Below are 22,295 nucleotides of genomic sequence, written 5' to 3'. Positions count from 1 at the left end.
CCTCTCTGAGCTGTCTAGTCCAGCTGGCCATTTTAAGAAGTGTTAAGTAGCTCTAGAAATTGGTGCCTGGGCTCATGTTTTCCTCTTCCCTTGCCATCCCATTTTCCTTTTGTGTTATACCTACTAAACTGCAAGCCTGTAAGCAGAGATGCTTCTGCTTCAAATCTTCATGCAGTGGCTAGAAAATTATAGGAGCTGTATAAATGATGACAAATCATCATCTTAACATAGGGTTACCAGATGTCCCTGGTTCCCGGGGACAGTCCCCGGATTTACAAATCTGTCCCCGGACAAATTCTGTCCCCGGAATGTCCCCAGATTTGCAAATCTGTCCCCGGGAAACATGGCAGTGGCAGCTTCAGCAGCCCGGAGCCAGCCTGGTAGTGCAGTTGACTCTGGCTGGCTTCAGGAGCTGCTCGCTGCTCGGGTGCAGGACAAATGGCGGGTGCCATGGCAGCTGCCCGCCCGTGACTCCAGAGCCTCCCCTAATCTGTCAAAACAAAGGGGGAAAGGGGAAGGAGATCAGGGAAGGCTCAGGAGTCACAGGTGGATGGCACGCCATTGCCCAGTTTTTTAAAAAACTGCGCATTTATGTTTCACAGGGTGTGAAAGAAGGGCTTTGCACCTTTATACAATATGCATGTGTGCTTGGGCCCAGGGTCTTTTGCCTCACCATCCCCACTACTGACTCCCTGTTGCTACTCAGCTTCAAAAAAAAAAAGTGTCCCCAGATTCATTGAAAAAAAAATCTGATAACCATATCTTAGCGCCTTTATTCTTGTCAGAGTAAAGCCATGGTGGCAATGTGAGTTTTTTTAACTCCATTTTTTTGTTTTTGTTTATTTTTTTAAATGCTGTGCTTTTATGGCAACCCAGACATAGATGAATGCGCACGCCTTTCGTTTTGCCATCATCGGTGCGTGAATACTCCCAGTAGCTACTACTGCCAATGCAACGCTGGTTTTCAGTTAGCAGCCGACAACCACACGTGCGCAGGTAAGATTTGAGGGGGAAATTGGCAGATCTGGACTTAGAAGAAGAGGCTTCCCCGCTGTCAGAATAGACAGTCCCATCCTGTAGAGCAGAGACATCCAACATGGGAGCCTTCAGATGGCGCTGAACTACAACTCCCATCATCCCTGACAGGAGTTGTAGTCCAACAGCATCGAAAGGGCACCACATTGTCTACCTCCGATTGGGTTTCTGTTAATAACTTTGTGAGAGCTTGTGGTCAGAATTGCCAATCAAATCCAGGAACTCGGTCACCAAAACAGAGAGTTTTCTCAGTACACGGTTTCTGTTTCTTCTCTTTGCTAGAATCTTCCCTGGAAAGCTGTGCCCAGAGCAGTTTAAAATGCTTGACCCTGTCATGATAGTGTTGAACTAAGATGGTTTTTAGCCTGTATTGTGTTGTTTGATTAATTTGTTTTTCTGTTGTGGTATTCTTCTCAAGCCAGCGGAGTTTGCTTAATCATTGTTGGTTTCATGCAAGGAAGGGGAAGAACCTTTGGCCCTCCAAAGGCTGATGGGTGGATTCCCGCTCCCCTCATCTCTGGTCATTGGCCATTGCTAGTCCAGCAACATCTAGAGGGCCGCAGGTTCCCCAACCGCTGCATTTGCTATTTCTGAAAGCTAGGAGTGCAACCTGTTAAAGGCATTTTGATCAATAGACCTTGAAGTTCTCTTGGAGTAAGGGTAGCGAAATCGCACCTAAGAAACTCAAAACAGATATATGACTGACACCCTTCTATGGAGATTAAACCAATGTCCAGACTTTAACATTCAAAAGCTTGCAGAAACTTGTAGCTAGAGATGAATTAAAACATAATATTTATAGTCACATGCTTCTTCAAGCATTATAGTCTCTTCTTCTAACTTCCAAACAACTGTGTTTTCCTCTCTTTTCGGAGCACAGCACTTTCAGCCTTCTGTATCTCAGTTAGGCCATGTCTTGCAGCTCCTATAAAGGATTTCCACTTTTTCCTTCTCCTGCAGCTTTGCTCTCTGTCTTTCAAGCAGAGAAGAAGCACTCCAACACTCTATTCAACTTAGCAGTGTTCACAGTGGATTCTAAAGCATCTTGCATCATATAAAATGGAGTATCTCCTTCAATAGATATCTCCCATGTGACCATTGTTAGCCAATCACATGAGAACTACTAGAGAACACTCTAGAATTCAGTTACCAACAAATCAAATTTAAACACATAGTAATGCATACAAGCATTTATAATTTCAGTGAATTAAATTACTATACCTAGCAGTTTTCTGGTGAATTAGTCTATCGATTACATTTGCACGTGGCTTAACACAGTATTTTTAAAGTAAGAAGTACATCTTCTCTCTTCCTACACGATCTGCAGAACAGTTACAGCAGACAAAGTCTTATAAAATGCATTCCTTTTTGTGTTTCTTTTAAGATGCTGTTTGCCATCTGCGTTTATAAGCGCTTGTATTAAAAGTTTATAGGGACACTTTTTCAGCTGATTAAGAAAGTTTTATCAATTAATCTCAGGGGCAAGGAACCTTCTTCAGCCTTTGGGCCACATTTTCTCATAGGCAATCCTCCAGCCATCCTTTTAAATTTGCAGTTTTCTGAATTTTGCAATGCAGTTCTTCAGCCAAATACTGTGTACATTAAAATGCATATGTTAGTGAAATGAATATGCAAAAATACATTGTGTTGGAGGAAATTGGTTTGCAAGATGTGTATATTGGGGAGGAATGCAGAGAAATAAATTTATTGGGGGGGGGGAATTCACAGTAAAAAGCTACTTAAAAATGCAAACTGATGTGGCAGACTGAACTTAAGATTCGAAAAACGAGACACTGAAATTGGCAGGCGAACTTCAGTTCCCCCTGAGGCTCTTCACCCCTGATCTAACTAATTGATTGATTAAAAACTGCAGCCTTACAGAAACCTGAATAAACATGAAGCAAAAAAAGGCAAATCTTGACACATTTGCACTTTTAAATATTGTCCCCAATGAGCACTGACCAATGAGGATTTGTTGTTCCTCCCTTTTCCCTCCCTCAGCTGCTCAGGTGCTGATCTGAGCATTGAAAAGAGCTGAAAGAGGAAGTGGGAAAGAGTATTCCTCTTCCTCTTTCAGCTCTATGTATTTTTCGAGGAGGGAAGTAAGCACTTCATGACAAAGAGAGGATCGCCCAGAAGCTTTGCAGTTGCCAAGGAAGTCCTCCTGGCTAGTGTGTTGGTGTTACGTCTGGCCCAATGAGAATTCCCAAGGGTCAGCTAGATAGGTCTAGAAGATGCATTTGTGCCTGAAGTTCTCCACCCCAATACAGGTGTCTCATGCCACCTGTATTATTTAGCTATAGACCAGCTCTACCTCTCTTTCAAATCAGAACCAGTGAAGGCAGTGAAAGTCCTGTGTGAGTGTCTGGAGGCAGTTGGAGGAGGGATGGCGGCTAACAGATGGAGGTTGAATCCTGACAAGACAGAAGTACTGTTTTGGGGGGACAGGAGGCGAGCGGGTGTGGAGGACTCCCTGGTCCTGAATGGGATAAGTGTGCCCCTGAAGGACCAGGTGCGCAGCCTGGGAGTCATTTTGGACTCGCAGCTATCAGTGAAGGTGCAGGTCAATTCTGTGTCCAGGGCAGCTGTTTACCAGCTCCATCTGGTACGCAGACTGAGACCCTATCTGCCCACAGACTGCCTCGCCAGAGTGGTGCATGCTCTGGTTATCTCCCGCTTGGACTACTGCAATGCGCTCTATGTGGGGCTACCTTTGAAGGTGACCCAGAAACTAAAACTAATCCAGAATGCGGCAGCTAGACTGGTGACTGGGAGCAGCCGCCAAGACTACATAACGCCAGTCTTGAAAGACCTACATTGGCTCCCAGTACATTTCTGTGCACAATTCAAAGTGTTGGTGCTGACCTTCAAAGCCCTAAACGGCCTTGGCCCTATATACCCGGACACTGAGGTCCATCGCCAAGGGCCTTCTGGCGGTTCCCTCACTGTGAGAAGCCAAGTTACAGGGAACCAGGCAGAGGCCTTCTCGGTAGTGGCACCCGCCCTGTGGAACACCCTCCCACCAGATGTCAAAGAGAACAACAACTACCAGACTTTTAGAAGACATCTGAAGGCAGCCCTGTTTAGGGAAGCTTTTAATGTTTGATGCATTATCGTATTTTAATATTTTGTTGGAAGCCCCCCAGAGCGGTTGGGGAAACCCAGCCAGATGGGCGGGGCATAAATAAATAAATAAATTATTATTATTATTATTATTACTACTACTACTACAGTCCCATTAATAGTTCTGCCAGCTGGCGGGCTTGTTGCTAGGAATTATTAATAAATAGTGTTGTTTCAGCTATTTATATCCAAACAATAACCAATAAATCACCTTTTTCTCAGAGCCAAAGACCTCTGAGAAAATTGGTCTCTCAAATGTTGGAGAGTTAGTGATCTGGGGAAGAAGCTTTACACTCAGGAGGAAATCTGTACCTACTAGAAGTTACACTCTGTAGTAGGTGGTAGGTAGTAGGTAGTAAAAAGTTAATAATGCAAAACAGGGTTCGCTACGGGGTCACATACCTAAACTTTACATTTGAAATTCCGGCAAGTTTTTTACATTTCTGTGCCCTCTGATAATTCTCTTAAGATGGATATAAAACGGACCCCCCAACATTGCACTGAGGAGAAATAAATCTCACCATTTTGCAATGCGGTTGCTGCCCCTGAGCATTGCAAAATGATCTACTGGTCTCAAAGGCTCATGTCATAAACGAAGTGGAATTTTAAAAGAACAGGTCTCCAGGGTAATAAACAGCTCCAGATAAATCTTAAACTGCCTGCATGCTGAGAAGCTTTATCAGTATGTGTTTCTTATAGCAATTATTTATAGACCTACCCCTCACCAAAAATTGCATGGGGGGTGAGGGGGGCAAGTGGGGAAGATGCTGGAATCCAGCATTTAAAAACCACAATAGGATTTCTGGAAAAGTTTGCTACATGCTAAAATGCCACCAACATTTCCTAAGAGAAATGAAGAATAATTCTCACAGGCCTAACAAGTGTGATTGATAGAGGGCGACACATATCCCGACCCAATTTTGAGAGGAGAGAGGAATTCTCCATTCAGCTTTGGCCTCCATGCCAACTTGTCTCTTTTTTTTTTTTTTTAATGATATTTATTAAGATTTTCAGAAATACAGAAAGTAAAGATTAAAGTACATTCAAAGCCTTATTTTCATAGATCCACTTTCTGGGACTCCCCCCTTCCCCCACCCCTACCATATTCCCATTTCATATTGTTGGCTCCACAAGCTCTCAGTTCTAATTGAAACTTAATTTGTTTAGACCATTATTCAAATTTAAAATTTATACACTCCTCATCAATACCCCTAATAAAAAACAAAAGTTCTCTCCCCAGAGCCCACCCCATTTTCATTCCACAATTTCCCTTTTTTTAATGATAAGGACACCCCACACAATAGAAATATCAGAAATAAGAAATAAAAAATATAATAAATGAAAAAGAGCCAGTTCAAAGAAAGAAAGAAGTTAACAAGCCTTTGGATTTTAGTTCTCCCCCCCCGTCCCCGGTTTAATTTCCCCCTGACCACCAAACCATGTTATCCGCCGGGAATTCTTAAAGTCCATAAATCACCTATTTCCCCCAACTCCTTGCTGGCTTTTTCTTTTTATAGTTATTTTTAAAAACACTTAACTTCAGATCTTTAATAAAATAAAACTCCCCCCATTGTTCTTTCCAAATTGTAGTCCAATTTCCTCTTGTTCCGCTGCTAAAACGTTCTAATTCAGAAGCTTAGTGAATCTGCAGGGATTATTGTTATTCAGGAACAAAAACTTGCGTTCAGTCCCTTCCTTTCTTCAATAGAAAATTCTATTGTCTCCTTTAGCTGAACACCCTGTAGACAAAATATTATTTCCGTTTTGCAGCTTTCCCAGAAGATAACCAGTCCTGTAAAATTCCAATGGTATTTTTCCACTTACGACCATCTTTGTAATGTCCCGAAACTCCTCTAGGGGGATTGTTGTAACTTTGTTTTCTCTAGTCCAAAAGTCCGATTGTTATCCATGTTTTCGCCATTTTGTATCCAAGTTTTAACGAGTTGTAGCAAATTGTAACAAATTTAACCAGCAAAGTTCTCATAATAAAATCCTCTCTGCTTTCCGACTTTGACAGCTACTTTGACAGCTGTCAAAATCTCCGACTCTTTTCACCAGGCTCTCTCTTCAATCACCCCGGTTCCCAGGGGGGGGGGGGTTACGTTTCTTCACCCTCAATTCTTCCTCCAGCACAGTTCTTATAGTTCCCCATCGTGGAATTCTTAGTTTTTATCAGCAATACAAATCTTTTTGGACCTTGGTTTCCCCGTCCTTGTTTTGGAAGGTTTACAGTAGGGGGGGGGACTGACTTCCTTTTTGGATCCCCCCCCGCTCGTGTCCAATCCAAAAAAAAAATTCTTTTTTTTCTCCTTTTAAACCCGGTTTCCAAATTACTCACGGGTTGTTGTTAAGAAGTCCGAATTTTCAATGGAAGAAGTCAGCGCTCTCCGCCGGATGGCATGCGGCTGCGCTCGGCAGGGATAGCAGAGGACTCAAAGCACCACGCTTCTCCCCGGCACCCGATCCGTAGCCTTTAAAAAGGCTCCTTCACGAGTCGGGAGGGCGCTAGCGGTGCCAGCCGAGTCTCCATGTCCACGGCCCCCGTGGCCGTGGTTTTTAAGGGTCCCCGCATTGCCGGTGCGGTAGGACCCAGCCCCTGCCGAGCAGGCTCCCTCCGGAGCTCGGAGGGAGTCCGCCATTCGGCGATGGCGCCAACCCGGAAGTCCCATGCCAACTTGTCTCTGCTTTCCCCTTCCCTGGGAATTATGTTATCCATGAAGCAGTCAAGAAGACAGTACTGTAAGACAGTGTTTTTCAACTTTGGGGGCCCTGATGTTATTGGACTACAACTCCCATCATCCTCGACCATTGGCTAAGCTAGCCAATGGGACAACATACTGATTGTTGGCATCCCTGTCTCAAGAGACAATTGGGTGTGCATCAGGGCACAAGCCTAGGCAGTGTGTATGGAGGTCCTGGGCTGCCAAGACAACGAGAAACCCCTCTCAGCCTCCCTGATCTGGGCCAAAAAAACACAGAGCAATATGTTTGGCACCAGCTTGGCTGCAGGAGTTGCCAGAAGGAGGCGTGCAAGGCACCATCCAACCAACTTAGGGACTCCAGTTTTGTATAGGTTTTGCTCCTTAGCCTTTTCTTCTCCTGAAGATGTCCCACAAGGCAGCGGAGGTTTAGGATCAGAGTTTTCCTTCTCCTAGATGGGCTACCTTCTTAGGTTGACAAGCCCCATCTGTGCCTCACTTCCCTCTACAGCATGTGCAGAAACCGCCTTCTTGACTGTTGAACCCCCTCTTGGTCTCATCCGGTCAATCTGCCCTAGCCTGTCTTCACATACAGAGGATGTCGCTAACTCTCACCTGGTTTAGCCAGCCAGTCAAAGCCGTTTCCTGGGGTGTGGCCACTGTCACATGCTGACAACTTCTAGGAGCTGCAGAACTGCCCCAGAAGGAGCATGACAGATTCCCCACCAGAGGAACTGAAATAGAAATACTTTATTGTCACTGTACCACTTGTTTACAGTGAGATTAAATGAGTCCCCCACAATCTCTCAGTCCTTGATACACACTGTGTGTTGTCGTATGACCACCAACCCCGAACATCAGCTGCAATGTTGCTGTCTTCCATTCAGCAGCCTCACAGCCCACGGGTAGAAACTGTTCTTTAACCTGTTGGTGAGGCTTATCATGCTTCTCGGGCAGGAGATTAAAAAGGTGCTGGCCAGGGTGTGAGTCATCCCTGAGAATGTTCCTCGCTCTTCTGAGGCAACAGTCTCCTGAGGTAACATCTAGCGGACTCAGGGGACAGCCCATGATATTGTGTGCTATCTTCACCACCCTCTGAAGGGACTTTCTGTCCATGGCTGTCAAACCAGCATACCAGACAGTATGAGAGAACACTTTCTGGTGCCCTCCTCTAGGACAAGGCACACCAAAGGTGATATCCCGTTCTGCCCATCTGGACTTGCACTATGGAACTTCCCCTTCTTCCCCTTCCCCTTGCAGTCCTCTGCGTGTCCCTCAAATCTACAGCATGGGAGCTCTAGAAGGGAAGAGAGCAAAGGGAACTCTGTTCATGTAACACAGGACATCGCCCTGAGTTAAGCCAAGTGCAGGTTGTGACTCTCCCAGAAGTCTCAGGTTCTGTCCTGGTGAGATACACTAAGGAGCAGTTGACTCGTATAGCACCTTCAAAGGATGGTGTGAGTACAAAGTTCTACTGGACTATGAGCCTATAGTTTTTACTTCCAGCATCTTGAGGTAGGGCTGGGAAAGACCCCTGAGCTAAATGGACCAATGGTCTGACTCAGTATCAGGCAGCTTCCTCATCTCCCAAACTGTTTCTTCATCAGCAACAATTAAGCATACACAGGTCAAGAACCTGTCTCCTGACTTGGATAGGGTTTGATGGGGATATTACTGGAGCCATTTCCTCGTGATAGGAGTCCTTACCTGCTTACATTCCTGGTCTCAAACAGTTAGGGACAGCTTCTGCTTTGCTACTCCATCTCTCTGAGGAGAGTGAATGGGGTCCTTTGCAGAAACTAGCTGAACTTTCAGCCAGGTCTTCTCAGGCAGGCTGACAGGGGTTAACAGCACAGATGTTCCCTTTTGTCTAAAACATGTGTAGGCAACCTAAGGCCTGGGGGCCGAATCCGGCCCAATCGCCTTCTCAATCCGACCGGCGGACGGTCCGGGAATCAGTGTGTTTTTACATGAGTAGAATGTGTCCTTTTATTTAAAATGCATCTCTGGGTTATTTGTGGGGCCTGCCTGATGTTTTTACATTAGAATATGTGCTTTTATTTAAAATGCATCTCTGGGTTATTTGTGGGGCATAGGAATTCGTTCATTTTATTTTGTTCAAAATATAGTCCAGCCCCCCACAAGGTCTGAGGGACAGTGGACCGGCAACCTGCTGAAAAAGTTTGCAGACCCCTGGTCTAAAAGTTGTGGGGAACTGAATTTTGCAGCAGTGTCCATGCCTAGTTGTCTGGGGGTAATTCTTATTCACAGGGGTGAGGGCGAAATTGAGAAGAGGATGCTAAAGTAGCTGAGTCATTGACCTGACTCAACAAGGCTCTTTTTGTGGGTCTTATGTGACTGACTGAACTGAGTTTTCTTCTGGCTCGCAGGAGTTGTGTTGATGTTGTGGTCTGCCATTCTTTCAAACTTGTGGAACCTGGCAGACAAATCTAACAACAGGTGTTTCGTTCTTATTAAATTCATCCTCCACTAATCAAGAAAATGTTCTGGACAACCAGGCCTGGTGCTAGGACCATAAAACCAAACCTATTAAAAGTAGAAACAGCAACTCCGACAAAACAAATACGGCCGTGTTAGTCATCGCTATTAAAATATACAGAGCAATTGTTGGTTACAAGAAATGAGCCATCTGTGAAGCAAAGAGGGATGGGACCACAGCAAAATCGATGACTTTAAAAAAACAAAAAACCCTGAATAAAAATGGTCTGAAACACATTCCTTCAAAAAGTCAGCCAGTTTGGATGCAAGATTCCACTCAAGTCATAGGTTGTAGGTAATAGGTGTGTCGTGCTGTGTGTTTTAATTAGGGATGGGGGAGAGTCCATTCAGTTCACATTAGAAGGTGAACCTACCTAACTAGCACATTCCAAAACAATACGTAAACTGAAACACAGCCAGGTTTTGAAATTTGGACTTCTCCGAATTTTGCAATGCTGTTCTCCAGCCAAATAAAAGGCTTGTAAAAATGTACATACTAAGGTAAGGTGTACATATAAATGCATATATTCAAACAACATATAGAAATCAATTATGTTAGGGTACATAACTGCGAGAACGTGTATAGAAGACAAAATTGCATGCAAATATGTGTAAATTATGATAAATTTGTACTGAAATGCTGATGAATTTTCATGAAGGCTTTATATTAAAAAAAAACTGATATAGAGAACAGAACTTAAAATTGGAGAAAAATTAGAAACTAAGACAAACCCCAATTGTCAGATTCACCCATCCCTCTTTTTTTTATTTAGTATTTTTTAGAAAGACAGTATCCTAGCTATTAAGGTGGTGGGTCTTTTTTATATAAAAATAGTGGTGTCTCATCACATGAGACAACAACGCATAGTTCAAAGGGTTCCCAATTTTAGCCAAAGCTGTGCCAAAGGTTATCAAAAGAGAAGTTTTGGCTGATTTAGAATGGGGTTGATTTTGAAAGAGAATGGAATGTTGTCTTTTCATCTTCTGGGGTGTGGTAGGCATTGGTGGGGCGTGGAACACTCATCAGCGCTCTCTTCACCTGAGGATTGCCATTTTAATGTCTAAGAATGCTAATCCCAATGCACCCCAACATAGTATTGTTCCAGGAATTCCTTGGAAAAGAAAAATGGTGGCTGCCAGCTCGGCTGGAGGAATACCAATGAATTTTGTGCATAATAATAATAATACAATAATTTATTATTTCTACCCTGCCCATCTGGCTGGGTTTCCCCAGCCACTCTTGGCAGCTTCCAACAGAATATTAAAAACACAATAAAACATCAAACATTAAAAGCTTCCCTAAACAGGGCTGCCTTCAATTATCTTCTAAAAGTCAGATAGTTGTTTATTTCCTTGACATCTGAGGGGAGGGTGTTCCACAGGGCGGGCGCCACTACCGAGAAGGCCCTCTGCCTGGTTTCCTGTAACTTCACTTCTCGCAGGGAGGGAACCGCCAGAAGGCCATTGAAGCTGGACCTCAGGGTCCGGGCAGAATGATGGGGGCGGAGACGCTCCTTCAGGTATACTGGGCCGAGGCCTCCATTTTCAGATTTCAACTTTGAAGTCCCAACAATAAACAACAACAACAACACATTGTAATATCAGAGTTTAAGCACGTGCATAAGCCATTGCTATGGAAATCAATGAGAACCTAACTTGATCCTGCCTGTCACTTTAATGGTCCTCCTATCTAGGGACAATGTCGTATGTTATTATCGCTCCCTTACCCCTGCTGTGATTTCCATCAGGTAGGGGACCTTTTGCATTCTGGGGGCAGGTTTGCTTCATGGGCACCCTTTCAGAGACCATGTGCCAGGTGAATAGTATATAAGGCTACATTTCAGCCCTACATAAGTTAGAGGATTCTACAGACAGCTCTTCCCATCCAGGCAGCTAGTGGAAGGCACATTCCAGTGAGGCAAAAGCATTCAAAGAGGGCATGGAGGGGACAATGAGGGTGTGGCCTGGAAAGAAGGGGTGTGGCCTGGGAGATTCCTGAGTGTCTTAGAGGAGTACATTTGACAGATGAAAATGAGGTCCCCCACTCCTGTTGTAGGGACGCGAGTGGTGCTGTGGGTTAAACCACAGAGCCTAGGACTTGCCGATCAGAAGGTCGGCGGTTCGAATCCCCGTGACGGGGTGAGCTCCCATTGCTCAGTCCCAGCTCCTGCCCACTTAGCAATTTGAAAGCACGTCAAAGTGCAAGTAGATAAATAGGTACCGCTCCAGCAGGAAGGTAAACGGCGTTTCCGTGCGCTGCTCTGGTTCGCCAGAAGCAGCTTAGTCATGCTGGCCACATGACCCGGAAGCTGTACGCCGGCTCCCTCGGCCAATAAATTGTTAAGTGAATAAGGCCAATAAAGCGAGTTGAGCGCCGCAACCCCAGAGTCGGCCACGACTGGACCTAATGGTCAGGGGTCCCTTTACCTTTACTCCTGTTGTACATGTTCAATTAACTTTCACTGCTTTAAAAAAAACCCTCAAAAGCCAGAATACTTACTTTAGCACAGCTGCATACTTTAGTATTAATTTGCATAACATGATTTATGACACTTGACTTCCATTTCTCATGGCGCAGGAATTTGGATATTGTTTTTCCTTCCCCTGAAGCATAATACCAGACGTTCTCGATAGAAAGCAAAAGACAATGTAAAATGGATTTTGCATTTAATTTTGTGTGATTTAAAGGCAGCCTCAAACCTTGTCATATCCTTGACAGTTCTAACTGCATTACAGCAACCACAGAATCCACCGTACGTCTGAGCAAATCAGAGCAGCTGTAGCTCAGTGTTAGGGTTGGTGCTGAACAAGCCTAGTGAAGGCAAGTTGTCATATTTAAAACAAAAGAACTCACAGCATTTCTCTCAAGCATAGAAGGAAACTAGCATAGCAGCTGCATTGGATAAATTAGTCCACTATCCTTGAAACTCCCCATTTTTTCAGATAGGTTGTCCACATTATTTTTAATTTTTAAAGGTGCCCCCAAAATGTTCCTGATTTAGGTCTTTTTTAAAAAAAAATCATCTTCATCTTTTAAAAGGGATCCTGTTTGTCAGGCCTTCTCAGTAGTGGCACCCACCCTGTGGAACTGCCTCCCGCAGTTTGGTCAAACTCATGCTGGTAGCTTCGAGAACACTGTCCAACCATCTCATCCTCTGTCGTCCCCTTCTCCTTGTGCCCTCAATCTTTCCCAACATCAGGGTCTTTTCCAGGGAGTCTTCTCTTCTCATGAGGTGGCCAAAGTATTGGAGCCTCAGCTTCAGGATCTGTCCTTCCAGTGAGCACTCAGGGCTGATTTCCTTCAGAATGGATAGGTTTGATCTTCTTGCAGTCCATGGGACTCTCAAGAGTCTCCTCCAGCACCATAATTCAAAAGCATCAATTCTTTAGCGATCAGCCTTCTTTATGGTCCAGCTCTCACTTCCATACATCACTACTGGGAAAACCATAGCTTTAACTATACGGACCTTTGTTGGCAAGGTGATGTCTCTTCTTTTTAAGATGCTGTCTAGGTTTGTCATTGCTTTTCTCCCAAGAAGCAGGTGTCTTTTAATTTCGTGACTGCTGTCACCATCTGCAGTGATCATGGAGCCCAAGAAAGTAAAATCTCACTGCCTCCATTTCTTCCCCTTCTATTTGCCAGGAGGTGATGGGCCAGTGGCCATGATCTTCGTTTTTTTGATGTTGAGCTTCAGACCATATTTTGCGCTCTTCTCTTTCACCCTCATTAAAAGGTTCTTTAATTCCTCCTCACTTTCTGCCATCAAGATTGTGTCATCTGCATATATGAGGTTGTTGATATTTCTTCTAGCAATCTTGATTCCGACTTGGGATTCATCTAGCCCAGCCTTTCGCATGATGAATTCTGCATATAAGTTAAATATTTGTTTACAGTGGTGCCCCGCAAGACGAATGCCTCGCAAGACGGAAAACCCGCTAGACGAAAGGGTTTTCCGTTTTTGAGTTGCTTCGCAGGACGAATTTCCCTATGGGCTTGCTTCGCAAGACGAAAATGTCTTGCGAGTCTAGAGATTTTTTTTTCGCTTTCCCCCCCCCTTATCTAATCTGCTAAGCCTTTAATAGCCTTTAATAGCCTTTTAGCAGCTAATCCCCTAAGCCTTTAAGCCTTTAATAGCCGCTAAACCGCTAATAGCGCTAATCCGTTAAGCCGCTAATAGGGTTGCTTCGCAAGACGAAAAAACCGCTAGACGAAGACTCTCGTGGAACGGATTAATTTCGTCTTGCGAGGCACCACTGTACTTATACCCGCCCATTTGGCTGGGTTTCCCCAGCCACTCTGGGTAGCTCCCAACGAAATATTAAAAACACAATAAAACATCAAACATTAAAAACTTCCCTAAAACGTTTGATCATAGAAATGTTAATTTAAAGAAGCAACAGAAAAGTACATAGATTCGGATTTGTTTATATCTTATCATCACAGAAGTTTAACAGTAGTTACATAAGCTAACATCCATAGAAGTTGAGAGCCCTATTAAACCACAACATAAACTTAAAATGCCAAATTTACAGAAGAGTCAGGGTCGGTCCAAGATCCACCTGGACACCAGATGGTTTTTGATGCCTGCTGAAAATTTCTCTGTACTTTTGGTACATTATGTTAGTAAGTATCAGTGTTTTGAAATGTTTCTGGGTTTTAATCTACACTTTTCTCATGCGATTTGTTTTTAAGGGTTGTGTTTATTGGTGCCTTCAATCCATATTTTGGATTGCCTACTGCAAACTTTCTTCGAGGTCTTTAGAACTAGTAAGCGATATATACATTTTGTGAAATGAAATGTCCACTAATATGGACGTTCCCATTCATTTGAGTGAGTCACACAATTCTCTGTGTAGTCTCTTTCCTCTGGTGATAAAGTCCGCCGTTTCAATGCATACAATACTAGGCACCACCTCCAGGGTTAATAAATGATAACAGAATAGCGGGGGACCTCTGTCAGATAGGACCCAGGCACCTTGACTGTCATTTCCTAGGTACATCAATCCTACATAAATTGTCTTGACTCTGCAAAGTTAAGCCTACCTGGACCGTCTGGTGAATTTGCCTAAATACAACGTGAGAGAAGACCCAGCTTTGTGTGAAGAGTAAGGCTGGGGCAGAAATTTGATTCAGTTCACATTTAAAGGCAAACTACTAAATTAAACTCTCTGAAATAATACGCAAACCAAAACACAGCTCTCCTTCAACATTCGCAGTTCTATGAATTTTGCAGTGTTCTTCTCAAGCCAGGTAATGTGTACAAAAATTCGTATGCTAGGGTAAAGTGTATCTCAATTAGAAGAGATAATATACCAAAATGCATTCTATTAGAGAAATTTGCATTGCAAAAATATGTGTATTGGGAGAAAATGCATACAAAGATGTGTTTGGGATTTTTTTAAAAAAAAATTGCATTAAAATGCAGGCAAATTTGCACGATGATTTTTTTTAAAAAATCACAAATTGCTCCAGAAATGTGAAAAACTGATTTTTAAGATTGGGAAAAAATGAAGTAAAGGCCTATCATCTTTCCTTTTTAGACATAAATGAATGTGAGACCAGCAACCCATGTGCACAACTGTGCTACAACACGGTCGGATCTTTCATCTGCCAGTGCAATCAGGGCTTCGAATTAAGCCGGGACAGAATGAATTGCGATGGTGAGTGACTGTTGGCCACATTGGTGGTTCTCAAAGGACATGGTAGGAGGCTTGTAAGTTGACTTTGGGCGGTGCAAGTAATATGGGGGTAGAAACATTAGTGACTCCAGATTCTCCATCATCCTAGTCAGAGGTTTTTAACTGTCCCCATTTGTTTTATCAACAGTCTTCTAACATTTAATATCCACGGTCATCAGGTACAACCACGGGGGTTTTTTTGGTTTTTTTAAAAATAATATTTATTAAGATTTGAAAGGTTACAAAAAGAAAAAATAGAAAACAGCATACTAAGCAAAAACAGAACATCACATCACAATAAAGAAAAAAAGAAAAAAGAAAAAATGCAATGAATCTTCCCATAACTTATCTTTCATTTGCTTGTTTCCTTGACCTCCTCACACCTCCCTTTTTTGTATTCTAGTTCAATTAGCTATTTCAGCAAGTCCTTTCCATCTTTTCCAGTTTTTGTCCTCTATTTTATCTTAATATAATGTAACTTTACTTTCCCTCCTTTCACCATTTAACAATCTGTTCTTTCTTAATCCTTTACAGCATCTCTGCTAAAACCACATTACTTCATTCCAACATCCTTCTAACATTCCTTAATTTTACAATGTTTCTGTAAGTAAACTTTAAATTTCTTCCAATCTTCTTCCACCAACTCTTCTCCCTGGTCTCGGATTCTGCCAGTCATTTCCGCCAGTTCCATGTAGTCCATCACCTTCATCTGCCACAGGTACAACCACGGTTAAGCACATGGAAATCCCACTGATTTCAGAGGGCGAGCTAAGCAGTCACTGAAATCAATCCTGATGGGGCTTCACTTTGCACTGAATTGTGTCTGACTTCTGCAGAACATGGGCTTTGCATGCACTATGGTCTGGTTTGCATGTGAAGCACCTGTGGCCCCCCAGTTGTTGTTAAACTACAACTCCCTTCAGCCTCAACTGATCAACAGGGACAATGAGAGCTGTAGTCCAGCAACATCCGGAGGGCCACAGGTTTCCCAGCCCTACTTTAAACCATAGTTAAACTATAGTTTAATGAGAACGTGGTGCATGCTGCTGAAATCATGTGCCGTTGCTCCTCTCCTGCCATGGTGCTGCAGAACAAACCACACTCTGGTTTACTGTTGCATCTGAACCCTGTGTTTTGCTTCTTTTAAAACAAATCGCAAGCAGCAACCATGGTTTGTTCTTAGCTTACCGCTCATGGTTTCCTTGAGGAAACAAAGAGCCCTGGTTCAGATATAACTCCCAGTACGTTTCCGAGCACGATTCAAAGTGTTGGTGCTGACCTTTAAAACCCTAAATGGCCTCGGTCCTGTATACCTCAAGGAGCATCTCCACCCCCATCGTTCAGCCCGGACACTGAGATCCAGCGCCGAGGGCCTTCTGGCGGTTCCCTTGCTGCGAGGAGCCAAATTACAGGGAACCAGGCAGAGGGCCTTCTCGGTAGTGGTGCCCGCCCTGTGGAACGCCCTCCCGTCAGATGTCAAAGAGATAAACAACTACCTGACATTCAGAAGACATCTGAAGGCAGCCCTGTTCAGGGAAGTTTTTAATATTTAATGCTGTACTGTTTTTAACACTTGACTGGGAGCCACCCAGAGTGGCTGGGGAAACTCAGCCAGATGGGCGGGGTATAAATAATATATATTATTATTATTATTATTATTATTATTATTATTATTATGCCAGGCCATGGTTTGTTTCCTGGCAGTGCAGCAGCAGGACAGGGCCGAATGTGATTTCCACAGCACAGGCACATTAAACCATGGCTTATTTTAACTATGGTTTGAAGTGATGTGAAAACAAGGACAACGTCACAAGCTTATTCCCTGGCATCTCTGGTTAAATGTTCCCAAATACCAGAAATAATATTGAGTCCATCTCAAAGGCCTGTGCTCGGGTTGCGAAAACGGTGGGGTGGCAGCATTTTGCCTCTTAAAAAGTGGTGCATTGTGGGGGAAAAGTTCAAGAGGGTTTATCTGTGAGTCACCTGGCTTGGGGGTTCCCCCAACCCTCCAGAGCATATTTTGGGGATGCAGAGGGGCAGAGAAGGGGGGCAATCCTGTTGCACAAGCAGACCTCCTTCTGTGCAGTCAACAACTTAGTTGAATCCCGCTCTGTGAGATATAACAGAACAGGAAGAGCTTTTTGTCCTAACCCTATAACTCTTATAGGGTTGTATCCAGCAGAGTCGTTGCATGAATGAAGTGACTTCTGCATGTGCAGGAGAACTTCCTGTCCCTCTCCTCACCTCACACACAAACACTCTAAATCCACTTCATGGTTTCCTTGAACCCTTCAGAATAGATGTTGTGGGTCAGGATATAGATGAAAGGGGGGAGAGGAAGTTCTGTTGTCTAAGCAGAAGCTCTTCCCCTCATGCAGTGACTTAACTGGATTCAACCCACAGTTAAAACTGAGCAAAACATTTACTAGCAATTTCCCCCCCACTTCAAATGGCAGGAGCTTTTCTGGGGTCAAAAGCCCTGGTGACTTTTCCCCTTTTCTTTTCCCCCTTTTTGATGCCTGCACATGTCTCAGATGGTGAAGACCCTGTTACTGGGTGTGGTTTTTTAAAAAAAGAAATTAAACACAAGATGCCAGAATAAGAGGCAGAAGCGTTGCCTTCACTCTGATTGGACTTCAGACCCCAGATTTCATTGGCCAATGCTCCCTGCCCTCAATCTGTTGCTTTGTATTTTTATCTTATGAACCGCCCTGGCATCTGATGATGAAGTCGTATAAATATAGAAGTCAAATAAATAAATTGCAAGTTTTTTGTTAAAAAACAAACAAACCGGAGGAAAATATGGCGTCTAGCAGATGTCTCTGTTTTACAGATGTCAACGAATGCGGAACTTCGAACTACATTTGTATGTATCAATGTGTCAATGAACCAGGGAGGTATTCTTGCCTGTGTCCAGATGGTTACCAGTTAATCAGAGGCAGAAACTGTCAAGGTAAGCATATTTCTCTTGTGGCACTCCTGCCGCCTTGATTCTAACATATAAACCAATATTGATCTGTGGGGTAGGAAGAACCACACCTTCTATATACTGCATAGTATCCCTTTACCGACTTTGTTAAGACAATCGTCCATGGTTTTCATCCTCCATCAACTCGTAGAACCTTTTTTCAACCATTTCTAAAGAGTCTGTCATTGTCTCAGGATTCTTCCTGTAAATCTCTTCAACATGGGCAGTGCAAAATGTCCCCTGTGCAACTTGCCACCAGCACAGCAAAGCAGGAGACAGATGACCCTTCTTCACTCCCTGTAGGGAACAGCAAAGATCCAGGAAGAGGTGGAGGAGATATTAAGCATCTTACAGACCACAGTACATGACTGGTGGGCTCTGTGTAGGCCTGGTTTAAGATGAATGGAAGTCCTGCATGCATGAGGCTGGCAGCTATACGTGACAGGTGGGCAGGTTCCAGACTTTGGGGTCTACTCTATTTTTTCACTAGAACCCCAAGATTTGCTAACAGAAGCCAGGTGACTTGGTGGGCAACTGGTTCTGACTCATGGGCTAGAACCTTCCCTTGTCCACACTTCCACTTGTCCCACTGATTTACTGCTGAATCAGAACAAATGGCAATCGGCTATTCTGTGGATTAGCGTTTGTTCCGATTCAGCAGTAAAGAGCGGGTTTTTCTGGGGAAAGTGGTGGGACAAATGAACAACCACTCATACCCAAGCCCGGAAAGCACGGAGCAAGCAGAAGTGTGGACAAGACCTTTGACAGGAGGAGCCACCACCCACCTTACGTCGTTATGACATCCAGTGATATCAGGTTAGTTTTGCCCCAGCCTGGAGATCATCGGCTTGTGGTAACACACAGGCAAGCTTTCTCAGCGCCGTCATCAGGGTTGTGGAATGCACGTCCTTCTAAAATAAGAGAAGTCATCAGTATTGGCATGCCACTGGCTCCGGTTTAGGCAAGCATTCTCCTGGATCTGAACTTATGATGACATTGTTTTAACAGGGGTTTTTTAACTGTTTTGTTGCATTTTTAAACTGTTCCGTTTAATTAAAGATGTTTTAATGTCATTTCATATTTTAATTATGGATTGATTAAAGTAAACATAAAGGGACCCCTGACCATTAGGTCCAGTCGTGACCGACTCTGGGGTTGCGGTGCTCATCTCACTTTATTGGCCGAGGAAGCCGGTGTTCAGCTTCCGGGTCATGTGGCCAGCATGACTAAGCCACTTCTGGCCAACCAGAACAGCGCACGGAAACGCCGTTTAACTTCCCATTGGAGCAGGACCTATTTATCTACTTGCACTTTGATGTGCTTTCGAACTGCTAGGTTGGCAGGAGCAGGGATTAGATAGTTTTAAATCACCTGCGCTCAAAAAATTTGCACTGAACTGCTAATCTGCTACAGGGGGCATGTTCAAGGTGTTACTATTGGCATATCAAGCCCTTTACAACTTGGGACCGGTTTACATACGAGATCACCTTACCCTCGACCGCTTCGATCGGTAGAATTGGGACTTCTACAAGTGCCACCTAAAACTTATTCCACATTTGTAAGAACCAAGTCGTTTAGTGCATCCTTTTCAGCACCTGCTGAAGACATTTATACTTAGACGAGCCTACCCAAACACTTACAAAGTTTGTACAAGTTTTGATTTTTTTTTTTTTGGCCTATTCTATTGCAGTTTTAACTTTTCGTCTGTTTTAAATTGCGGCTGTAAAATTTGTAGTGATAATTATATCTTGGGGGCGGATAAACTGCTTTTATGTTTTATTTACAATCATGCAGTATATCAATTTTATGAATAAATAAATAATCAGGCCACAGGGCTGGAAGTTTTCTACTGCCGGCTTAGTAGAGACAGCTATCTGCTGCAGATTCAAGTACAGTGGATGCTCGGGTTGCAAACGTGATCCATGCAGGAGGCACGTTTACAACCCGCAGCGTTCACAACTTGCGACCCGCGCATACGCGGGTCGTGATTTGGCACTTCTGCACATGCGCAAAACGCGATTTAGCACTTTGACGCATGCACAAGCTCCAAAACCTGGAAGTAACCCGATCCGGTACTTCCGGGTTTGGCGCAGTGCGCAACTGGAAGTTGCACAACCCGAAGCATCAGTAACCTGAGGTATGACTGTACAAAGACCTATCTAAATTATAATAGTTCAAGGGTTCTGTCAGCAAAGCTCTAAAGGTTCACTTCTTTCACATTCCTCTCTTAGATATCAATGAATGTGAAGTGGGCCATGAATGCCGGGAGGACGAAATGTGCTGGAACTATCACGGCGGATACCGCTGTTACCCGAGGAACCCTTGCCAAGAGCCTTACGTGCTGTCGTCTGAAAAGTAAGGGGAACCGCTAAGAGATCTTTTAGCAAAGCCTCATTTGCAACGTTCAGAGCTGCAAAGCCCACAGGTGCGAGGAGTTTGTTTTTCAGTCGTTGTGGTTTGTCTTACAGTCGCTGCGTTTGCCCGGTGTCCAACCCCCTTTGCCGAGACCTTCCATACTCCATTGTGCACAAATACATGAGCATCCGCTCAGAAAGAACGACTCCGTCCGATATCTTCCAAATCCAGGCGACCACCATTTACCCCAATACCATTAACACGTTCCGGATCAAATCTGGAAATGAGAACGGAGACTTCGTCCTGAGAGTGAGTATTTCGCCAAGTTCCGCTTACAAAATTTGACTCGGCTCGCCTGGGTTTCCATAAAGCTCCCATAAGGGCAGCAGCATAGTGCGGTTTGCCGGCTCCTGGGCCGGCACATGAATGAAGCTCGCTGTGCCAGCCCAGCCCTCGCTGCCAACACTGCCAGAGCACCACCCCCACCAGAGACAAGAAGGGCCACGCTGCCCCACCTGTCCCCCCACAGGTGAGAGCCCAGCTGCCTGATGCAACCCTTGGCAGGCGAATCTCACCTGCACCCTGACGCCCATGGGTGGGATGAGGAGGACGCAACAGTCACGCGCCCTTCGATCCCAGCCTCGCAAAGCGAGGGGGAGGTTAGGCTTGAAGGCACATGGCTGTTGCATCCTTCTCACACCGCCCTGCCAGCCCGGAGCAGCTTTAGGGATACAGTGGTACCTCGCAAGACGAATGCCTCGCAAGACGAAAAACCCGCTAGATGAAAGGGTTTTTCGTTTTTTGAGCTGCTTCGCAAGACGGTTTTCCCTATGGGCTTGCTTCGCAAGACGGAAACGTCTTGCAAGTTTGTTTCCTTTTTCTTAACACCGTTAATACAGTTGCGACTTGACTTTGAGGAGCAACGCGGTGTGGTAGCCTTTTTTGAGGTTTTTAAAGACTTTGGTGATTTTTGAAGCTTTTCCAAAACTTTCCCGACACCGTGCTTCGCAAGACGAAAAAAATCGCAAGGCGACAAAACTCGTGGAACGAATTAATTTCGTCTTGCGAGGCACCACTGTATTTGAAAAAAATAAAATGAATTCAGCTCTGCAGCTGGGAGGGTAAGAAGGTATTGATTTTCATTCCAACATGTGTTCTTAATAATAATAATAATAATAATAATAAATAATTTATAATTTATACCCCGCCCATCTGGCCGGGTTTCCCCAGCCACTCTGGGCTGCTTCCAACACAATATTAAAATACAATAATGCCTCAAACATTAAAAGCTTCCCTAAACAGTGCTGCCTTCAGATGTCGTCTAAAAGTCTGGTAGTTGTTGTTCTCTTTGACATCTGGTGGGAGGGTGTTCCACAGGGCGGGTGCCACTACCGAGAAGGCCCTCTGCCTGGTTAATAATAATAATAATAATAAATTTTATTTATATCCCGCCCTCCCCAGCCGAAGCTGGGCTCAGGGCGGCGAACAACAATTAAAATAATCCAACATTCTAAAAACATTCATTATAAAATTAATTAAAATCAAATTAAAATCAAATTGATGGCAACCATTAAGCAAAATTCTGTGCAGATTGCCAGAGGAGGGGGTCAGGCTGCGCCCTGACCAAAGGCCTGGTGGAACAGCTCTGTCTTGCAGGCCCTGCGGAAAGATGTCAGGTCCCGCAGGGCCCTAGTCTCTTGTGACAGAGCGTTCCACCAGATTGGAGCCGCGGCCGAGAAAGCCCTGGCTCTAGTTGAGGCCAGCCTAACCTCTCTGTGGCCTGGGATCTTCAGGATGTTTTTATTTGCAGGCCGTAAATATCTCTGTGGGACATACCAGGAGAGGCGGTCCCGTAGGTACGAGGGTCCTAGGCCGCATAGGGCTTTAAAGGTTAAAACCAGCACCTTAAACCTGATCCTGTACTCCACCGGGAGCCA

General features: G+C 44.3%; 1 protein-coding gene across 4 annotated transcripts in view; it reads left to right on the top strand.

The window, feature by feature from the left end:
- Positions 1–22,295, top strand: part of EFEMP1 (EGF containing fibulin extracellular matrix protein 1) — a 131,712-nt gene that overhangs the window by 42,696 nt on the left and 66,721 nt on the right. For 2 of the 4 annotated variants that reach the window (XR_013984776.1, XR_013984777.1), the window contains exons 7-11: positions 877–996; positions 14,898–15,017; positions 17,869–17,988; positions 20,235–20,358; positions 20,451–20,667. Coding sequence is in view for 2 of the 4 variants with exons in the window: in XM_081001091.1 (XP_080857217.1) it covers positions 877–996; positions 14,898–15,017; positions 17,869–17,988; positions 20,235–20,358; positions 20,472–20,667 (680 nt within the window). In the remaining 2 variants the exon portion in view is untranslated. The remainder of the gene's footprint in view (positions 1–876; positions 997–14,897; positions 15,018–17,868; positions 17,989–20,234; positions 20,359–20,450; positions 20,668–22,295) is intronic. The other 2 variants (XM_081001091.1, XM_081001092.1) reach the window with 2 other exon arrangements.

This window comes from Podarcis pityusensis, assembly GCF_964106645.2.
Source record: "Podarcis pityusensis genome assembly, chromosome: 3".
In the NCBI taxonomy this organism is placed as follows: Eukaryota; Metazoa; Chordata; class Lepidosauria; order Squamata; family Lacertidae; genus Podarcis; species Podarcis pityusensis.
This window is presented reverse-complemented; position numbering and strand designations above follow the sequence as displayed.